A 19,869-nucleotide genomic window follows, 5' to 3' on the forward strand; every position below is an offset into this window, starting at 1 on the left:
AAGGATAATTCGAAGGATAACTTGCTTCCTTCCTTGTCAACTGATTCTGATGTGTTCTTGGATCTGCAGAATGGTGTCGGCCTTAAAACGTCATCTGAGAAACTGCCTATCTGGCAATGCCCATTGTTGGGGAGAAGTCGGAGGTGTTAGAATTGTTATTGCCTTCTTCAACTGTCAAGTTGACTGTATTAGCTGACATTCTGCAGCCTCAAGTGTTTGCTTTAGAACTACGCTGCAGCCCCATGTGTTTACTTCAGGGCTAATCTTGCCCGGTCACAAGGATTTGCAGGATTCTGTTCCGGCAGCGTGGAATAAGCCGTTTTCAATTCTAACAGTCAGCAGGCAATTAGCAGGATACGACCGATCTGTCGCTGAAATACACTTGATGCACGCTTCACGGCAGGGCCATACAGGTGGACAACCTGAAAGAAAGAGGCTCAGGATTTTATTCCCTTTATTTTCTGGTTTCCATTAAGGACTATGGTCTGAGACCAATCCTTGCTTTTAATCTTCTTGCAGATTTGTTACCACCTTCCATCCTGCCCTGATGAATTAGTGCAGTAAAAAAATAAGATAACAAGATATACAGTCATGTCATGTATTGTATTTGTTGTTGATTTTTGTCTCTTCCTCTGTGCATGCTTAGATGGGGTGTGGAAAAAATATAGAAACTGATACTAGAGTGCCAGTTGGTGCCTAATAAACTCTGATATCGCCCCATCAGGTGACGGGTATTGGAGTTGAAGCCACAAGGCACTGCTGGAAAACTGTTGCTAAGAAATAGTACACAAAAATGAGAATTTGCCTAGCCTTCGTGCTGGTAAGTTCCAATTCTATGAAGGACTCGGAGGCGAGGATTATGCCTTCTTTCTTACGCTTTATTTTCCACAGCAGCAAGAAAAACATAAACAAACTACTTTTCCCATGAACACTTGGGAAAAAAGCAAAGTCAAGAACGAGTCCTTCAACAATGTCCATGCACTGGCAGCTCCCATCATGGCCTGCTGCCGCTTCCTCTTCCTCTTTCTTTGCGCGAAGCCCATGTACCGGTCATTTCACGCATCCTGCTTGGAACCTTCAGTCCCTGCAAAAAACCACACAGTCAGATCTTGACCGTCCCAACAGAACGTCATAAGTGACATGGAAGTACAACACAATACAGAGCAACAGCAGATTCAGCAACCGAAGCATCATGAATGAGTTACTTACGTTGCATACGTGGAGGGTCCACTTCTTGGAAGTCCCTGGGGGGATAATCCTCGCCTCAGAGTCCTTAATAGAATTGGAACTTACCAGCACGAAGGCTAGGCAAATTCTCATTCTATGGCAGGACCGGAGGCTTCGGATTATGCCAGTTCAAAGCTTATCGACAACCAGCCAAGCCACTTCTATCACTGGCTTGAAATAGAACCTCTTGAACGTTGAGTCTGAGGACCATTCGGCTGCTCTCATCAAATCCTCCAGGCGAGCCCCGAGGGCAAAAGCTTTTGAGGCCATAGCTCTCCTCGCTGAATGAGCGCCAAGCTGTTTGGTATCAATCCCCGCCTCCTGCATTACCCAACGCACCCATTTGGCGATTGTTGGAGAAGTAACAGCCTTGTACGGTTTCCGTAGGGCAATGAGAAGTTGTCTCTCACCCGGAGGGCGAGTATTATCAGTCATATCCTCATAAGCACGGAGGCACTGCACAACACACAGTTTAGGGGAATCCGGAAATGCGGGGTATGAAATAACCCTAGTAAGGGTCTTAGTTCGTCTACTTACAGTGAAAGAAACTCCTTCCGGAGAAAAAACTCTGGCCGTGATATCGAGAGCTCGCACATCCGAGACCCGTCTGCAAGATACCAGGCACAACAACATCGCTAACTTAGCAGTCAACTCCTTACGAGACAGGAACCTGTTCGGTTGCCAATAAAGGAACAAATTCAACACCCTGTTCACGTCTCACAGGATAGAGTACTGAGGCTCGGGCGGCAATGAGAGGCGAATTCCTCTCAGGAGTCTACAAATCAAAGGGTGCTCCCCAATCGGGGAACCCTGCACCAAGTCGGGCCCCGCTGAAATCGCAGATCGGAAGGTATTGATCGACCGGTAGGCCAGTCCCTCCTGCGCCAGTTCGGCCAAGAAATTAAGGACGTGGACTACAGCGCCCCCACGGGATCGAAATCCTGTCGCACACACCAGCGACTCCATCTATGCCATGCAGATCGGTAACGCTTGGTCGTGCCATCTGCCCAGGCTTTGGAAAGCAAGTCCTCTGCCTTTCCCGAAAGGCCCGGGAGCGTCCAACGACACCGGAGAGCCTCCAGGCCATCAGCCTCCGCGAGCCCTCGTGGACCAACCGGTGGGGAGCTCCGTCCGGATTGAGGAGAATGTGAGGAGAGTGGGGGAGTAGGATTGGAAAATCCCAAGAAAGTTCCAGAAGAACTGGAAACCAAACTTGTGACCTCCACCATGGTGTAATCATCACCACCTGCGCCGACTGGCGACGCAGCAACGCCGACCCGCGCGTTATCATCGAAAATGTGGGAAACGCATACCCCTGCTCGCTTGACCAGTCCTGGAGGAAAGCATCTGTTGCCTCCGCCGCCGGATCGGGGCGCCAACTGAAATACCTCGGGAGTTGATGGTCCAGGCGGGACGCAAAAAGGTCCACTGAGAAGGGACCTCACTGGTCCGACAGCCTGACGAACAGAAGAGGATCCAGTTTCCATACGCTGGCATCCAAGAGGTTCCGGGAGTGCCAATCGGCCACCTCGTTCTGTCGCCCCGGCAAATACTCGGTCGTGACCGACACCTGATGGTCCAGGCAGAAGTGCCAAAAGTCTCTCGCGAGGTCCGCAAGCATCTTGGATCTGGTGCCCCCCAGATGGTTGATATATCAGACCGCAGACACGTTGTCCATCTTGAGAAGGACGCAGGACTTCACCCTGTCCTTGGTCCAACACTCAACCGCAAAGGAGCCCGCCAGTAACTCCAAACAGTTGATATGTAAAGATTGTTTAAAAGCGGACCAGGCGCCCCTGTGGAGAAATCTCCGCACCTGGCTCCCCAGCCTGACCGACTGGCGTCCGACTCTATCATGATGTCCGGGGCGGAGCCAAAAATCGCACTGCCATTCCAGGCCTCCATGTGCGTGAGCCACCATCTCATTTCGTCCCTCACATCGTCCGACAACGGAATCAGTTGAGAGGACGTCAGCCCTTTCCTGAGATGATACGTCTTCAAGCGTTGCATGGCCCGATAGTGGAGGGGCCCGGGAAAGATGGCCTGAATCGAAGACGACAACAGGCCCACCAACTGCGCCAGGAGCAGTAAGGATATCAACGGCTTCGCTAGGGTCTGGTGCAATTCGTGCCTGATCTTCGCCATCTTGCTGGCGGGAAGACTCAAGGTTGAAGACACCGAGTCTATGTTGAAGCCGAGAAAGGTCGCACACTGGACGGGAACCAGAAGAGACTTCTTCTCGTTGATAACTAAACCCAAACCTTGAAGAAGGTCGACCGCGGACTGCAATTGAGACTGCAGACGTCTCGGGCACTGGTCCATGAACAGCATGTCGTCCAAATACACTATCATTCTGACACCCCGAGCCCGTAAGGCCTCCACTGCCGGACGCAACACCTTTGTGAAGCACCATGGCGCTGAGGATAGCCCGAAAGGCAGCGTGGTGAACTCGTAAACCTGACCGTTCCACCTGAACTGGAGAAAACGACGGTGAGGAGGGAAAATCGGGACCGCTAAGTAAGCGTCTTTTAAGTCAAGCCTGACCATCCAATCGGACGGGCGCAAACACATCCCGCAAAAGGTGAATCCCCTCCATCTTGAAATGGCGGTACACCACCCATTCGTTGAAATCCTTCAAATTGATCACCGGGCGACGGCCCCCGTCGACCTTGTCGACCAAGAAGAGGTTGCTTAGGAAACCGCCGGGGTGTTCGCATGCGCAACAAATCGCCCCTTTTTGGAGGAGGGCAGCGACCTCTTCACTCACCAAAGCTGCTTCGCGCTGCGAAAAGGTAATGCGGCGAGGACGCTGAAGCTGACACGGACGGCCATGGAACTCCAACTGGAAGCCCTGAACCGTCTGCAGCACCCAGGCATCGCTGGTAAGGGAAGTCCACGCTGGGAAAAACTGCGCTAGGCGCCCCCCTACTCGCAAACTCGCAGAGGTTAGCACACTCACCTCGTCCACCGCCTTGTTGCTGGCCTCTTTGACCACCACGTCCTCGGAACCTCTGCCCTCTTGTGGGATAGAAATTGTTGAAACGGGCATTGTCCTGAAACTGCCCACGTCCGGAGCCTTGTCCTCTGTCTGAGCTGTTGCCCTGACCGAACGAGCAGCCCCTGCCTCGTCCGGCCCTGTCAAAAACACGAGGGGCGAAAACCTTTTTAATATTGGACTGAGCCCGGTCCAAGGAGGTAAAAGTGGCTACAAATTTACCGAGCTCCTTAATAAATGGGTCTCCAAACAGACCGCACTGGGCCACAGCGCCAACCTCAGACGAGGCGAGGTCACCTAACTTAGGATCAACTTTAATTAATAGAGACCTCCTCCTCTCAGTAGAGAGGGCACAGTTTGCATTGGCAAGAAAAATGATGGCGCGCTGCGCCCAATTCGATAGAACCTCCGGGGAAATCAGGTCCCCGACACTTTGGCCTCCTCTGCCATGTCTAGAATTTTAGTCATGGGGCCCACTGCATCGAGCAGTTTATCCTGGCACGTACGCCAGGACCTGTCTATACCCTTCCGGGGGTCCTTGACAAATTTGGCCAGGAAGGTAGCCATCTTTGGATCAATATCCGGAGTCATGGCTACCTTACCCTCTAAGGAAGGTCGGGGGCACTCCGCCCTAGGCAGCTACGGGCATCTTTATCCACCGGCCTCCTGAGGCGATTCGCCACATACTGGGCCACCTTATCGCCTGGGACCCATTCTGAGGACCTGGGATGGACAATGTCGTCCGGGTCCAACATGTCTGAAGGGCCACGGAGGAGGAAGGTTGAGACGGGAGCCAAGACCTGGACGAACATGCTTCCTCCTCCGAGTCCGGAGAATCATCATCTTGCTGTGGCTCCGGGGACGTAGTACGAGGAGTAGGTGGCGGCACCTCCGCTGGGAGGACCGGAGGTGGTTGGGACCCCTCCATCGCCAGAAACACACTCTTCACCTTCGCAAAAGCCGTAGGGTCAACCCCCTCCATACAAGGTCTCTTAGGGGGAGGGGGAGGCGGTGACTGGTCAGGGCCCGAGGCCGGAGGAGGCGTGGGAATAAGGGCAGCGAGCTTTGCGTACGCCTCATCCAACCACGCCGAGAGACGTTGTTCCAGAGGAACCATTGCTTGGTCTACCGCTCTATAGATAGTCGTCAACCGCCTGATCGAAATCATCATCCCAAGGGACGTAATTTAGAGGGTCCTCCTCTGTATACTGGCCTGAGTCCCCCTGCATAGTGAGTTAAATTAAGCTCCACAGGTCAGAGAGGTATGGCACAGGAAATGAACTGGACCCTAATGGGCACTATGTGGTCTGGGGAGGTCCCAGGGGTATGGGTGGCCCAAGGCACACGATTAAGGGGGCTAGCCCCTGGGGACGCTGCAGCCCTCAAGATCCTGGGGCGCCACCCAGTAAAGCGCCCCCCCCCCCCGCGCCAAAACACCGGCGCAATTACGACCCCGCAGGGTGTCAAACTCCGAATGCAACCCACACAGGGCGTCTGTTTGTAGTGAGGGAAACCTAAATTGCGACACCTGAGGGTGTCAAAACCGGGTTGCCAGGGCACAGGTTACACACTGAGCAAAACCCCCTTAAAAAACGCTTCAAAAAAGCGTCCCACAGTGCGCCGGCAACCAGAAGAACACTGCCCTCTAGCGGCGAGATCACCACACCGCGCACTACTGGGCTACCAGAATCACGTGAGGAGCACAAAAGCGTCCCGCGATCTTAAGGGTATCTGTGATAGGGAAAAAACAACCAGCGCCTGGCACAGAGACAAAACGCTCAATTTACAGACCCCAAAAAACCCAGGAGAGAAGAAAAAATGACTTAACTTGCTGCTGAGCAGCGAAGAAAGAGGAAGAGGAAGCGGCAGCAGGGCATGATGGGAGCCGCCAGTGCATGGACATTGTTGAAGGACTCGTGTTTGACTTTGCTTTTTTCCCAAGTGTTCATGGGAAAAGTAGTTTGTTTATGTTTTTCTTGCTGCTGTGGAAAATAAAGCGTTAGAAAGAAGGCATAATCCGAAGCCTCCGGTCCTGCCATAGAATTGATATATACACACACTAGGGTTTTCACTTAACCCTCTTCTTCCATTGGTCTGTTCAAATGACATTCAAATTTTGCTTCCATCCAACACAGCGTACACCAGTCTCAACACCTAAAGGAGATTTATTATTTTGGAGGAATCCTCCAGGTTTTGAGAGGGGCCCTCCGGGCATCTAGATTCAGCCTTCAATCTGAAGGCAAACTAACATCTAGAGTTAATCAGCTGCTTCTTAGGCGACAGTGCCACCTTATATGACTCTAGAGGGAAAGATTCCCGATTGCCTCCTTGCTAGGTGACTGTACAGCTGCATGTTAAAGGGCCATGATGGTGAGTGGTGCGACATCATTAGTTCCATGATGCAAAAGAGAGGCTACCACTAGGTGACCATTCCTCCAGAGAAACACCAGAAGGGCCCTGGATCAAATGTACTTGCTGGAGCAACAATTTTGATGAGTAAGTGAGTAAAGTATTTCTAGAGCGCCCAAATATCAAGGAGTCTTAGCGCTAAAACAATGCTGCTGCTGATCTAGAAAAGAAGAGACTTACTTGGACATGGGAGCAAAGAGCCAGGTCTTGAGAGATTATCTAAAACGGACCCCATTCGGTTGAGACCTTAGGGCGGAAGGCAAGCAATTCCATAGTTTGCCCACCAAGTAGGAGAGGCTTCTACCACCCGACTTGACCTTCCTAACCCTAGGGATTACCACCAGCCGAGCATTGGAAGATCTTAGATCGACATACCAGACAAACATTTTCTGGTACGAGAGAGAAGGAGAAAAAGAAAGTGTGTATGTGTTAGTCTCACCCTACAACTACTCCGGCACAGGGTATACAACGTTCATGCAGTTCTAAACATGCTCCACAACCAGCAGCTCTTCAGCAGTGAGCCATGGTTTAGCCTTCTATTTTCATAATCTCTAAAATAATGAGTGGAAATAACGATTTCCTTCCTTCCGGAAAGAATCATAACAAACAATTAAACAGCCATGTTCAGATTCGTATGCTAAAGTGTGCTTTGTGGCTACAAAGTACTGTGGGGTTCCACGTCTTCCCTGTGGACAGTCTGCAGGACAGGGCAGCAGAGGATCTAAGATACAAGCCTTATCTCAGAGGGACTCAAACGTTAAGTTCACAACCTAAGATATTGAATTCCACACATCTGTAGCTTAGTGGACATAAAAAATGTAACTCTTCAGGCATCTTTACTTTTTATCTCCAGTGTTTTGATGGCCTTACGACTCTTTGTAGCTGGTTTAAGGAATCCTAATCTTCTTCCCAGAGGATCAAACCCATGTTGGATGACGACGTTCAGTTGAAGATTTGTCTTCTTAGCTTTAAAATAGTTTTTGACCTCTCCAGAACAAGAAGATTACAGAATACCACAGTTCCACCACTGACCTAATCTACTGGAGTAATATTAGTGGCACTTATTCACATTCTTTGGCCCTGGAAAACATTAAGTGAGCTTTACATCACATCTCCCATGACACTGTTTACCTGACAACAAAGTAGAACATGGAGCTACCAGCCGCCATAATGTCACACTACAGAATTTCTCAGTAGCCATTTATCACTTGCTAGCTCTCACCTATTCTATAAACCCAAGACACAACTCTTAAGTGCAAACCGTACGAGTTTTGGTTGGGCAAAGGTCTCGCCAAATTTCATTAGTTCTTCAGGATTACTTCCAGATTTCCACCTTTTCTGTTAATCTATAAAACAATCCTGAAAATTAGTTTCAAGCTCATATATTTTGATGATTCTAATAGGCTCATTCCGAGCATACAAGATTTTTTACTTTTCCACCGCCCAGGAATGTTTACCAGTCTCCTCTTAGCTCAGAATGTGGTTTAGAGTACTTTCTTCAGTAACTGTGATGAGTTGGCAACACAGGTTTGGGGTTTCCAGCAGATTGCAGTGTCAACTAGATCTCAGCCCAAGAGTGCACGGTTGAAGATCAAACATTCGATCTTGTAATAAAACGCGTGAGCTTAAGTTGCCCTTTAACACACAATTTGTAATGTAGTCTAAACGTGATTTGGTATACAGCCTCACAGTTTGAACCTAATGAGAGCGTTTAGGATCTACCAAAATATTCCAGAAGAGTTGTACTTGTTTCAGTGCAACTGAAAATAACAGTTTTATTGTCTTGTACATGTCCCTTCGTGAAATGGAACCACAGTTAGTGTTCTTAGATCTGGCTTACAAACTGCTTTAGGTATCATGCCATTGTCACGTAATAAAAGAAAAAATCCTAAATAAAAAATGCTTTCATGAAACTCTTTAGATCGAGCTTTTTCATCCATTGTTCTGTTTCGGTGTCATTCACATGCACAACAGTATATACAGCATAGCCAATGGGTCAGCCCACATTAGCCATTGGATGTATTGCACTTAAAATTATGGCATTTTCCCTGACCACAGGTGCATAACCCACTTAAAACAAAGTTGCTTAAGCACCAGTGTTCATGGACCCAGTGCTGCTATGGTTCGTTTTGTACAGTGGCATTATTAGGTTTAATCTTTTACTTTTTTTTCCATTGTATATACTTAAAAAATAATATATAAATCAATTGCGAAAACGTGCATGCTTGCCAATACCAGACATTGCTTTTTCCAATGCTTGTTTTACCATGTTAATACATCTTTTCCAAACCCCTTGCCACGGTTAACCAACATCTTTTAATTGATTATACAGTTTTTGCCTTTTGAAGGGGACATTGTTATTCTCCACTACTTACAAGAAAGTCAATGAAATGCAGATGTACTCAAGTTTTGTAACCATATATGCCTCACATAGATGATACAGAAGTGTATTCACTGGATTCAGATTTTCACATCAGCCGGGCAATCGTTGTTCTGGTTTTTGATTTAAGTACTGCATTCATTTAGTCTGCTGAAATGGTTCACATGTTTAGTGACCAAAGGGCTGTGGGGTTTCTCCTTGCAAGCCCGGGAATTTAATCGCACGCTCTGGCTTCTCTCTGCATGTGGTGATAATAGTATCCAGGACTAAGAGACCCCATATCATCTTTGGATCATGACTTGCATTTCTTTGCTGTTGTGACTCCCCAGTCTTCTTTTTGTGTCTTATAGGTTTGCACACATTTTCTTAGACTGTATCTTTGGGGTGCTGAATTTATTTACAAACCAAGGGAAGCCATGCGTGCAGATGTTTTTCAAATTATTTTAAGAAACTCTCCACTCCTTATCACTGTGGCAATATTTATTTGTAAAGAGGCACTCGATTAAGGAGCACCAAAGCTGCTGATAAATGTCTGATCCAGGTTTACTCTCAATGGAAATAGAAAAACTGGGCATATTTCACTTACAAAACATTGACTGTACCTTTTCATTGCAAAAACCAACGGCAAATTGTATTCCTTGCCAAGAGCTACTAAAAATATTTATTTTATTTTGCAGAATGTTCTCATCAGCACGTCATCCAATACTTCCAGGTACAGTGTTCCTTTGTTAGCGCAGCGCCTGAAGTTTGTACAAAGTAATGACTGAATGAACCTTTTGTAGGCTTGTAAGTTCTGGGCTTGTAAATGCTCTTATGAATGATGGTAGTCTCCTTACTCGAGGGCCCGCTTTTACCGACTTCTGAAGTACTCATTTGCATTTGACTTTGTGACTCGTTTACTTGATGTATACATTTGTAGCAGGTGCATTATCCTTATATCCGTTTTTCCATAAGTGCATCTCTGCTCATTGGGATTTATAATCCTTTAACATTATCGTTTGTTCTCTTTTTCTCACTTACTTCTGTTGATTAACCAACTGTTTTCATTGCCGGGTTAGAAGTGCCATGAAGTGGACTATAAGGTGCCATGACACCCTTTCTGTAGTGAATGTTGAGTATGCTGCTGTTTGACATCAGAGTTCCTCCCGGAAGCAATTACTTAATACCAAAGCTACCCTTTTTTTGCTGTGTGTATACGTTATTCCAAAACATCCCTGTATACTTGAATAGCCAGTATTTTCCTTCAAGTTTTATTCAGCACAGTTTAGTGTGCTACTCTTGAAGGATTTAATTTTGTCATGAGAGTGAGGTGTTTTAGGGTCCTTAATAAATTAACCTGTTAGGGAATAATAAGCATCCGGCACTCCATAGGGTATGTGATTCCTGTGCAGCTGCTTGAAGTCAGGGTAATAACCATAGGATGCAAATTAAGCAGTCCTGTTTTTATGGATTTGTTTTTTTACTAACGCTACTGTTATGGGCTACACACCCAAGGGCTGTACGGGCCTCGGTTCTGCCAGACTTACAGTGAGAGGATTTTTTTAAAAAAGAACATGGGAACATCCTCCCTGGTAGAATGTAAATGCCCACAGAGTACCCTGTCCTTTTCAGGGGTACAGTCTTGTAAATGTCTGAGGCTCTCATATAGGGTTCCGAAGAGGATGCTGAAATTTCACCCACATAATAATCATGTTTCGTAACCGAGCCCTCTTTCAAATGTGGGTACATGTCCACAGGTTGCTTCTTGTTTAGCACTTTAATTTATTGTGACCAGCTTATTATCCTTTGTAGCATTGTCTGGTGAAGTGCGCAGTGTTCCCAACACAAGGAGTCTGAACTGAACTCTCGTAATGGGAAGGTGCTTCATTAGTTTTTATTCTCGCCTCCCTAACCTAAGCTAAACATTTTTTTAAAAACATACTTGGGCTATTGCAACCTCTCTTTGTGTTTTCTGTCATGTCAAAAATAATTCAAAACTCTGTGACTCCGTTCACTAACTAAGTTCTTACAAATAGACCATGTACACATAGCAAAAACACAAAGTTACAATTACCTACAAACTATATTAGTTGTTAAAATAATACACAATTATACATTAATATTAAAAATTGATTCAGAACACCTAATTCAGGGCACACATTTTGAATCTTCCACTTAAATACACTAGCATGGTAACATGAAAAGTGTAAAATCTTCTGTTTTTGCAGACATTTTGCCATAAAATGTATAGGGCAGTCTAATTTGATTCTATTTAGTTTAGTCCTAGATCAGTCCAAGATGGCGGCTGTATGCATGGGCTTCCAGGTTCAATACGAGTGTCTTCTTTGTCAGTGTTTCATGATACCTGATATGTTTCTACTTGTGGTATTACTAACAGTCTAGATTCCTTAAGGGACATGGTTTAGCATCAGGTGAGTTCTATTACCTGATGATTTCCCCTGTGAATAAAGCATGACATTTAGCGTTTAACTTTGTATATGAACCTGACTTCTCGAGGGAGACAGACGTTTTTAAAACCGGTGACAAACAAATGGAATACCATTTTATAAACCGACTGTGAAGTTAACAGTTTTAAATCGACTCGCTGTTTGGATTATTTCTAACTATAGGTGGTTTTGAAAATCTCTTGATGTTAATAGTGTGGAGTTAGAATTAGATAGCTCACCAACTCGAAAGAAAAAGATTACTCTGGATGAAAAAAATCAAATTTAGGTACCATAGACTGTTTTTGTGTGTACTTTGCTATTTTGAAATACTCTAGTTGCAGATTTGTGTTGTCGGGCCGGCACTTTAGGATCAACTTTTTTACATGAGTGGTGGGGAATAAGAATTGTGGAAAGCCCACCAACACAATAGATTTAGATTATCAAAGAGGGAAAAAAGGGTACTACAAGCCTCTGTGTGTTTTAAACGTAAGGGGTTGTACACAGTGATGCTCTATAAGCTCATAATTATATATTTGATAGGTTGAAAAGTGTGCCCATGGATTTGCATTGTTCCCTCAGAGAGGAGTTGTGCAGTTTGGTAATGAGTTTATTCTGATCTGCGCTTGTGAGTAGGGTCTGTAGGGAATGCAGCACAGGCGGTTCTTGGGGAAAGCAGGGGTATAACTCTTTCATTGCTGCCCTTAGCCTATAGTATACAAAACTCTGCATCGGAGTGAAATTCCGGTTCCCCATAAACTCAGCAAGTGTGAGAAAGGATCCCGCGGGGAAAGCGTCACCCATGTTCTCACTCCCGCCTCCTTTAATATAGTTAACACTCATGCCTCCCTTGTGACTGAGAGGGAGGGATGGTAAAGTAATGGTAGTTTTGTAATGTATAGTGGAGTCTTGTGTGCACGTGTGGCGAGTGCCTGCCATGCTCTATTTGTAGTGTTTAGTAGACTGACAGACTTGAGGGTATCCGTTGGCTGTGTATTCGGCAGTATCTCATTTAAGGGGACAGGGTAGGCTTCATCATGGTCAACAGCGGTGTGAGCCATGTAGCATTGGGGGTGGTACCAGTAGTGAGCAAAGTGAGCATAGGCTCACAGGTAATATAGATGGATATCTGGGGCGGCGAACCCTCCTTGTAGATAAGGGCGCATGAGTGTCTGCCAATTTATTCAAGGCTATTTGCCCGCCCAGGCGAGAGACATCATGCAAGATTTTAGTGTCTTAAAAAACTCTTGTATTAGGGGGATGGGAATGTTCACAAATAAATATAGAAACTTGGGCAATACGGCCATCTTCATGATTCCCAGTCTGTCTGCTAGTGAAAGGGGGAGTCAAATCCATCGGGTTATCTGATCATGCAGCTTCAATACGGCAGTGCTGTAGTTTTGACATATTACAACCTCTGGGTCGCAGTGTATCCATACCCCCAGGTATTTTAGGGGCTCAGTGCACCACTTTAGTGGATACTCCAGCATGTGGAGCAACATGAAAGGGGTTAATGGAAACACAACAGCTTTATTCGAGTTGATACGTAGTCCATAATACCATTCGTATTTGACATACTCCCTCACCGTCTGATCTAAATTTACCCTAGGTTTTCTAACATATACCACCATGTCCTCAGTGTAAAGTGATATAGCTAGGGGCCATTGACGGAACGACAGAGCTGCAGACGAGTGCTTTTGCCTAATAATTCAAGCAAGTGATTCCAGTGCCCGGGCGAATAAGATCGGGTAAAGTGGGCAGCCCTGTCGCTTTACCCTGTAGATTTACATGGGGTCGGAGATTATGGTGTCTTTGAAACCGGAAACCGGGGCTGTATACAGCAATCAAATCCAGCACAAGAAGGCCAGCAGCATCCCCTTCCGGTCTAGCACAGTGAACATGTAAGGCCATTGTATAGAGTCAAACACCTTTGCAGCGTACAGAAAGATCACTGCAGCTGGCAACGAGGGATTCAGCTCATGAATGGCGGCAAATAGGGTGCGGAGATTATGTGTGGTGGACCTAGAGGGAAAGAAGCCTGCCTGATCCGGCAATACAAAGGATTGCAGCATCAGCTGTAGCGGGGATACAAAACTTTTCACCAAAATGTTTACATCTGTATTAATTGGTGACAGCAGACAGTTGCTACTTGTTTGGGTGATTTCCCCAGTTTCAATAGCGTGATTAACAGCACCTCCCGGAGAGTGGGGTAAGGGACTGGCTGTCATACGCCTCCTGGTACATTTCAAGGAGGTGGGGTATTAGCAAGTATGAGAATGTCTTATAGAATTTGCATGAAATGCAGTTGCTTCCAGGCGATTTTCCATTAGGTAATGAGCGGATAGCATCTCCAACCTCTTCCTCCATTTTCGGTTGGAGCAGGAACTCCCTCTGTCGCGGTGAGAGCCAACTTAGGGCGAACAAAGCAAACACAAGGAGATGATGGACGGCGCGCTGAAACGTTTCAGATACTCACCCCCATTCACAGATCTGGGTTGAAACCATCATCGTTCTTTAGCTCACTTCCCCACCCCAGTTCAAACACAGCTATATGCAAATCAGTCTTGACCCTGTGCCTCATGGGAACAGTCCAGCCCGAACTGTCGCGCCATGTCTTCCCTGGACCGGAAATAAGCATCCTGGGACCGGTTTCGGGCTAACAGCCCTCATCAGCCAGGCTAGCTTCAATCCAGTGGCAAAGTGAGCAAGGGACCCACGTCTGGGCATACCCTACCAACTTAGGGCGAACAAGGCAAACTCAAGGAGATGATGGACGGAGCGCTGAAACGTTTCAGGCACTCACCCCCAGTCACAGATCTGGGATGAATCCATCATCGTTCTTTAGCTCACTTCACCAGCGCAGTTCAGACACACCTATATGCAAAGTCTTGAGCCTGTTCCTCATGGGAACAGTCCAGCCCTGGATCGTAAGTATTGGGACCATACACATTGATTAGGGTCAGTGTTATGCCACCACACAACACCTGCTATATGACATATCTCCCTTGATCATCCGCTTCAGAGTGCAATGTTGTGAAGAGGGTACCTCTAAGGACCAGGATAAGGACCCCTCTAGAATAGGAGGAAGCCAGTGTGGTGAGGTGCGTTTCTTTTATAAATACAGTGTGCACCTAATGACGATCTAGATACGCAAATACCTGCCTAACATGTCTAGGGGTATTCAACTTGCACAAGTTCTGTGTGAGCAGGTTGTGGTTGCCATTTTTGGTACTCCTTTTTTTTTTTTTTTAGCACGTTATGCTATAGCGATGTATGTGGGGTTGTTGGGTAGAGAGCTTAGCTATGTGGATGTTTATCAGGTAGCATGCAATCAAAGTCTCAATAACAGACCAACAGTAACAAACAAACCCACCCCCTCTCACTTCAGCGATAAAAACATGCCTAAGCCATGCCCAATACAGTAAAAAAAAAAATACAAAATACTCATTCAAAACATCGTGGTCCAAGAGGATCAAAACACATGGTATAATACATTTAGCTTCAGTGGGTTTTACCCTGAAGGGGGGTGCGAGAAGCTAGCTGCCCTCTGATGACCAGAGGGGGCCGTCAGAAATTTAAATATCATTGGGCTGTACAGAAATTCAGATTAAAGAGACCCACCATCTGCCACCCATGAGCATAATATGTAATTGTGTAAGGTGTCCCAACAAGGTGGGCCCTGTCTCTGGGCATCCAGCCAGGATCTCACCCGGCTGCTTTGGGCGTTTACTGCTGTATCTATTGACATCTATTACTGCAAAGTACGGGAGGCGGAGCTAGCTCGCAACCAAGATGGCTCCCTGAGCCGAGAGCTCCCCCGTCTCACCGCATCCCCTTCAATAATCCTGCGTACATACCACACAGCAACGGCCACCGGCTGTCATCCCATGTTGCTTAACACTTGTGAAACCTGGCTGGCGTGGATTCGGCCTTGGTGCCCGCCAACGACCCCTGTAACTGACTCTGCGGCCTGGAGGCGCGTTGGAGGCGCCGCGAGCAGCGGGACCGCGCTGGCCGTTGGGGGGCGGAGACGGCGACTCAGCTGCTGTGCCTGCGACTCTGCCGCGGAGGAGGGTATCCCCACGCTCGACGAGAGGGGCGAGGAGCTCCTGGCCATTGATACACCCCAGGAGTGGGTGCGATACTGACTAGAAAGAGGCCTGGAAGGCGGCGGCATTGCGAGAGGAGGTGAGCGTGGCCCTGCGGGACTGGAAGTGAAAGTGCCGGTGGGGGTTGGGCCCTGCACCGAGTTCCGCTACGCTCGTCCCCCGATTCCTCTGCCCGGCGGCGCAGACCACTATATTCGCGGTCCCCCGGCCCTGAGGGGGACCCCCTGCCGACAATTGTTGCCCCGACAGACTGGGCCGATTGCAGACAATTTGCGGCCGGAGGGTACGAAGGCCGCTGACCTGCAATACCCGACCCTGGGCCAAATTGAGCCGCCCGCGCCCGAAGTTTAGGGGCGGGCACCAGAGGACTGATTTGGAACGCTCTGAGCCTGGCAATATCTGGAGACTGGGCCTGGAGCGGAGGGCCGTGTGCCACGACTCCTGTGGGCGGCGTTTCGGCCTTGCTTGCGGTCTGTTCTGGGCCTTGACGCCTGGGGGAGCCTCCGGAGCCCACGCTGCCACGTTGCGCTGGAGGGAGGTGACACTTGGCGCTGGTTAATCCCACCCGATGTGGTACGAGTGGGCCGGTGCTGTTAGGGGCGCTCTAAAATTGCGGGGGCTACCGCCCGCGGATGGTGATGCTTGCTGAGGTAGGATTTGGAGTGCTTGAGCTGCGTGGAGCTACAGTGGAGGCTGATGGGGCCCTGATGCTTTGGCTCTCCCCCTGGGACCCACCGTGATACAGCGAGAACCTCTCTGCGCTGTCTCCCCCGCCTTCCCCGGGCCTGGGAGCTATCTGCCTGCACCTGCTGTGACGTTGTCCCCCGGAGGGTGGTTGCTGCCTGTTACTTCACGCTCCCCCTGTTGGCTGGCTCTTGGAGTTTACGAGAAGGCGGTCCATCTGGGGGGGTCACACGCCAGTTACCCCTTGGTAGTGGGTTTGTATGCCGGTGAGTGATCGACACCGATTGCACAGGCCTGTCATACGCCAAGGTACGCCTACATTATTGAGAAGCCCGCGGGGCACTCTGCCGCACTCGGTGCTTTGGGGAGGGGGCCTGGTTGGTGGTGATCTGTGCACCCCGGGCAGCCCCCAGCTGCGTGGGAGCACCCGAGTAGCCGGAATGGGGCGTACGGATAGAACTCAACCAAAATTAACGTTTGGCCCCAAGAACGGCGACGCCTCAGGAGGGACTGAGATAGGGGGACGAGATATGACGGAAGACACCCAGCAGCAGGACTTACGTGGATTACTAATAGCCATGGAAAAGAGTCTTCAGGTGGGGATGACTGCGTTGGGGACCAAGCTAGATGCGCTCACTTACCGCATGGATCGTATGGCAGAAAGACTGGACAAACAGGCGGAGCGTGTAGACATGTCAGAGCGCAGCCTCACTGAGGTAGAGGAAGCACAGACCTCTCTGGACACGGAAAACAAACAGATGAGCAGGGCCATTCAGACACTACTAGACAAGACTGAGGATTTAGAGGTTCGCTCTGGGCGGTGCAATCTCCGCATCACAGGCCTGCCAGAGAACACTCAAACCGGAAATATGGAAATATTCGTTGAGAGCCTACTGAAGAAGCTTCTTGGCGACAGTCTTTTCGGCGATGTTTGTGGTGGAGAGGGCCCACCGCTCTTTGGGCCCGAGGCCTAGGCCGGGGCGCCGCCAAGGCCCATAATCGCTAAACTGCTCAACTACAGGGATCGTGATGTGGCACTAAAGCTAGCGAGGGACAAACAACCACTCCAGTACGAGGGTTCGGTTCTCTCACTATTCCCGGACTTCACCGCTAGGGTGCAGGAGGCACGGAAACAGTTCCCACCGATGAAACGACAGCTACGAGAAATGGGTGCGGACAACGCGATGCTTTACCCAGCGAAATTGAGGATCAACAGGCAGGGGAAATCTATGAACTTCACGGACCCTAAAGCTCTACAGAAAGCCCTTAAAGACTGGCTGAAGGAGAATCAATCCCCACCGAGTGAAGAGGCTGGTGCAGAGGGCGGCTCCATGGACGAGCATGACTGATTGAGTTTTGTACAGATAAGCTGCACGAATTAGAATGCATGAGGTAGCACGGTGTGGGAGGGAAGGGGGGAACTTAAGGGAGGGGTTGCACGAGATCTAAGCTGTACCCCATTATACTTGTATGGTTTTCGCGACACAAAATGGGGGTTAGCTGTGGCAAGTGGTAATAGACGATGATAGACTGAGTACAGGGGGTCGTCAATGGGCGGCTCGAGATATTAAGATATACACTGTGCTGATATATACTATAGCTAACCCTTTCTCCCACCTAGTAGGGAAGCGCTGTTGCAATGACATGAGAATAGGGGGTGGATAGCACAGTTGGATGCAATGTTTGTTCCTTCATCACATGTGGTTTAGCCGATCATTGTCTGTTTGCCAAGGGACAGCTGGTTAGTGCTGATGGTTACACGCATAATCTTTTAGACCTGAGACTGGGGAGGGGCGGGTGACAATGTAAAGAATTTTTTTTACTACGCTTGCACATTGCGGGCTACCTTTGCCCTCTCGTGATACCCACTGAGTTTGGATTCAGGGGGGTGGGGGGGTCCTGTTCTTCTACTATGGGTTTGGTTGTTTCTGGGTTGGGTGGGGAATCCTGGGTGAGTTCTGTGGGATGGGGGGAGACCGCGGCCTAGTTGGGGATGGGGAGGCGTGGATGGTGAGGGATGGGGGGTGGGCAGGTGCTGAGACGCCCGGAAGTGGTGGATTGGGGAGAGTTTGAATTTTGAGGGAATGATACACGAGATCCTATATGTGGCAATAGCAGAATACTTTGGTAGGAGGTTTGTCTGGACACTATTGGTAGGAGACCCATACAGACTGCTGCAGACGGGATGACTCGGGAGGGGGAAGCCTTAGAAACACTGACATTGGTGACCTGGAATGTACGTGGCCTGAGCGACCACCGGAAGATTAGAAAGATTTTACAATATTTTGCTAGACATGGTGTGGATATAGCCCTATTACTGTTGATGGCTACCCCAACGCGGTGCATTCCACTATTTGCATGGCGCTTCCCCCCACACTCCTTGTTAGATACCCTTTTTAAGGAAGAGTTGGCGACGGCCATTGAGACGTTTTTTGATGCCAATGTGGGCTCCGTTGACTCGTTCCAGAATGTTTGTGAGGCGTTCAAGCTGTATATCAGAGGTGTCACTATATCCAAACACTCAGGGGTCCTGAAATCGATTAGAAGCAGACTACAGGCATTAGAGACTAAACTCAAAGAACTGGAGCACAGACATCTCCAAGATAATAGCGAGACTCTCACCCAGGAGCTTGCTAAGGTCCTGCAGGAGTATAACGAGGAGGCAGATGCTAAAGTCAAACACTTAGGCAAATATGCAATGGCCCGATCATACTACGAAGGAGAACGCCCGGGTGCGGTTCTGGCGCGCATAGCTAAACAAGGCAGGGATAGAACGTGTATACCAGCGCCGAGGTCTGCAACGACGGATGAGGCCCTCTCGAATGCTCAGGTTGCGGAGCGCTTTCGTAAATATTATGCAGCGTTGTATGCCTCGCGTGGCCCAATCCCGGAGGAACGCATTCTGGATTACCTCTCTCCTATAAAGCTGCCTTGGCTCCCTGATCCACACCGGGAGTTTCTAGTGCGCCCGTTTGAACGGGAAGAAATTGTGTTGGCTCTGTCTGCAATGAAATCGTCACCTTTTACAAGGCATACTCAGTCCTCCTGATACCCTACTTACTCACCCTCTTTGACGATATGGCAAACACAGGCATTATGCCGACAACAATGCGAGAAGCGATCATTGTCGCGATTCTTAAACCAGGCAAAGATCCGGGTGACTGTGCTTCGTACCGCCCCCTGTCACTATTGAACGTCGACGCGAAGATATTCGCCAAATTGATCTCCAATCGTCTTAGTCCTATGGTTACCTCATTAGTGGCCCCAGAGCAAGCCGGATTTGTTCCCACTCGCAACCTTACGTATAATCTTAGAACGGTATTTGCGACCTTTGCAACACGCACGACCGGAGGTGCCTGCGGCAGCGGTCTTCCTAGACATGGAGAAGACCTTCGATTCGGTCGAGTGGCCTTTCCTAAGACAAGTTCTGAGTCGGATGGGAGTGGGACAGCTGTTTCTACAACTTCTAGCGATACGGTATACTTCCCCCACGGGCCGCATAGGCTCGCTCGTCACGGACCCCATTATGATTGGTAGGGGTACGAGACAGGGCTGCCCCCTCTCTCCCATCCTATAGGCGCTCGCGGCGGAACCACGAGCATGCGCTTTGCGTGAATACTATGGCCACAGGGGCATCCGGTT

At 48.7% G+C, this 19,869-nt stretch overlaps 1 protein-coding gene across 1 annotated transcript in view; it reads left to right on the forward strand.

The window, feature by feature from the left end:
* The window catches only part of CYB5B (cytochrome b5 type B), a 272,462-nt gene that overhangs the window by 245,186 nt on the left and 7,407 nt on the right, over positions 1-19,869 (forward strand). Inside the window, exon 4 of the mRNA XM_078671267.1 lies at positions 9,689-9,723. Within this exon, the coding sequence (XP_078527393.1) occupies positions 9,689-9,723 (35 nt within the window). The remainder of the gene's footprint in view (positions 1-9,688; positions 9,724-19,869) is intronic.

The sequence above is a fragment of the Lissotriton helveticus genome, chromosome 12 (genome assembly GCF_964261635.1).
Source record: "Lissotriton helveticus chromosome 12, aLisHel1.1, whole genome shotgun sequence".
Classification (NCBI taxonomy): domain Eukaryota; kingdom Metazoa; phylum Chordata; class Amphibia; order Caudata; family Salamandridae; genus Lissotriton; species Lissotriton helveticus.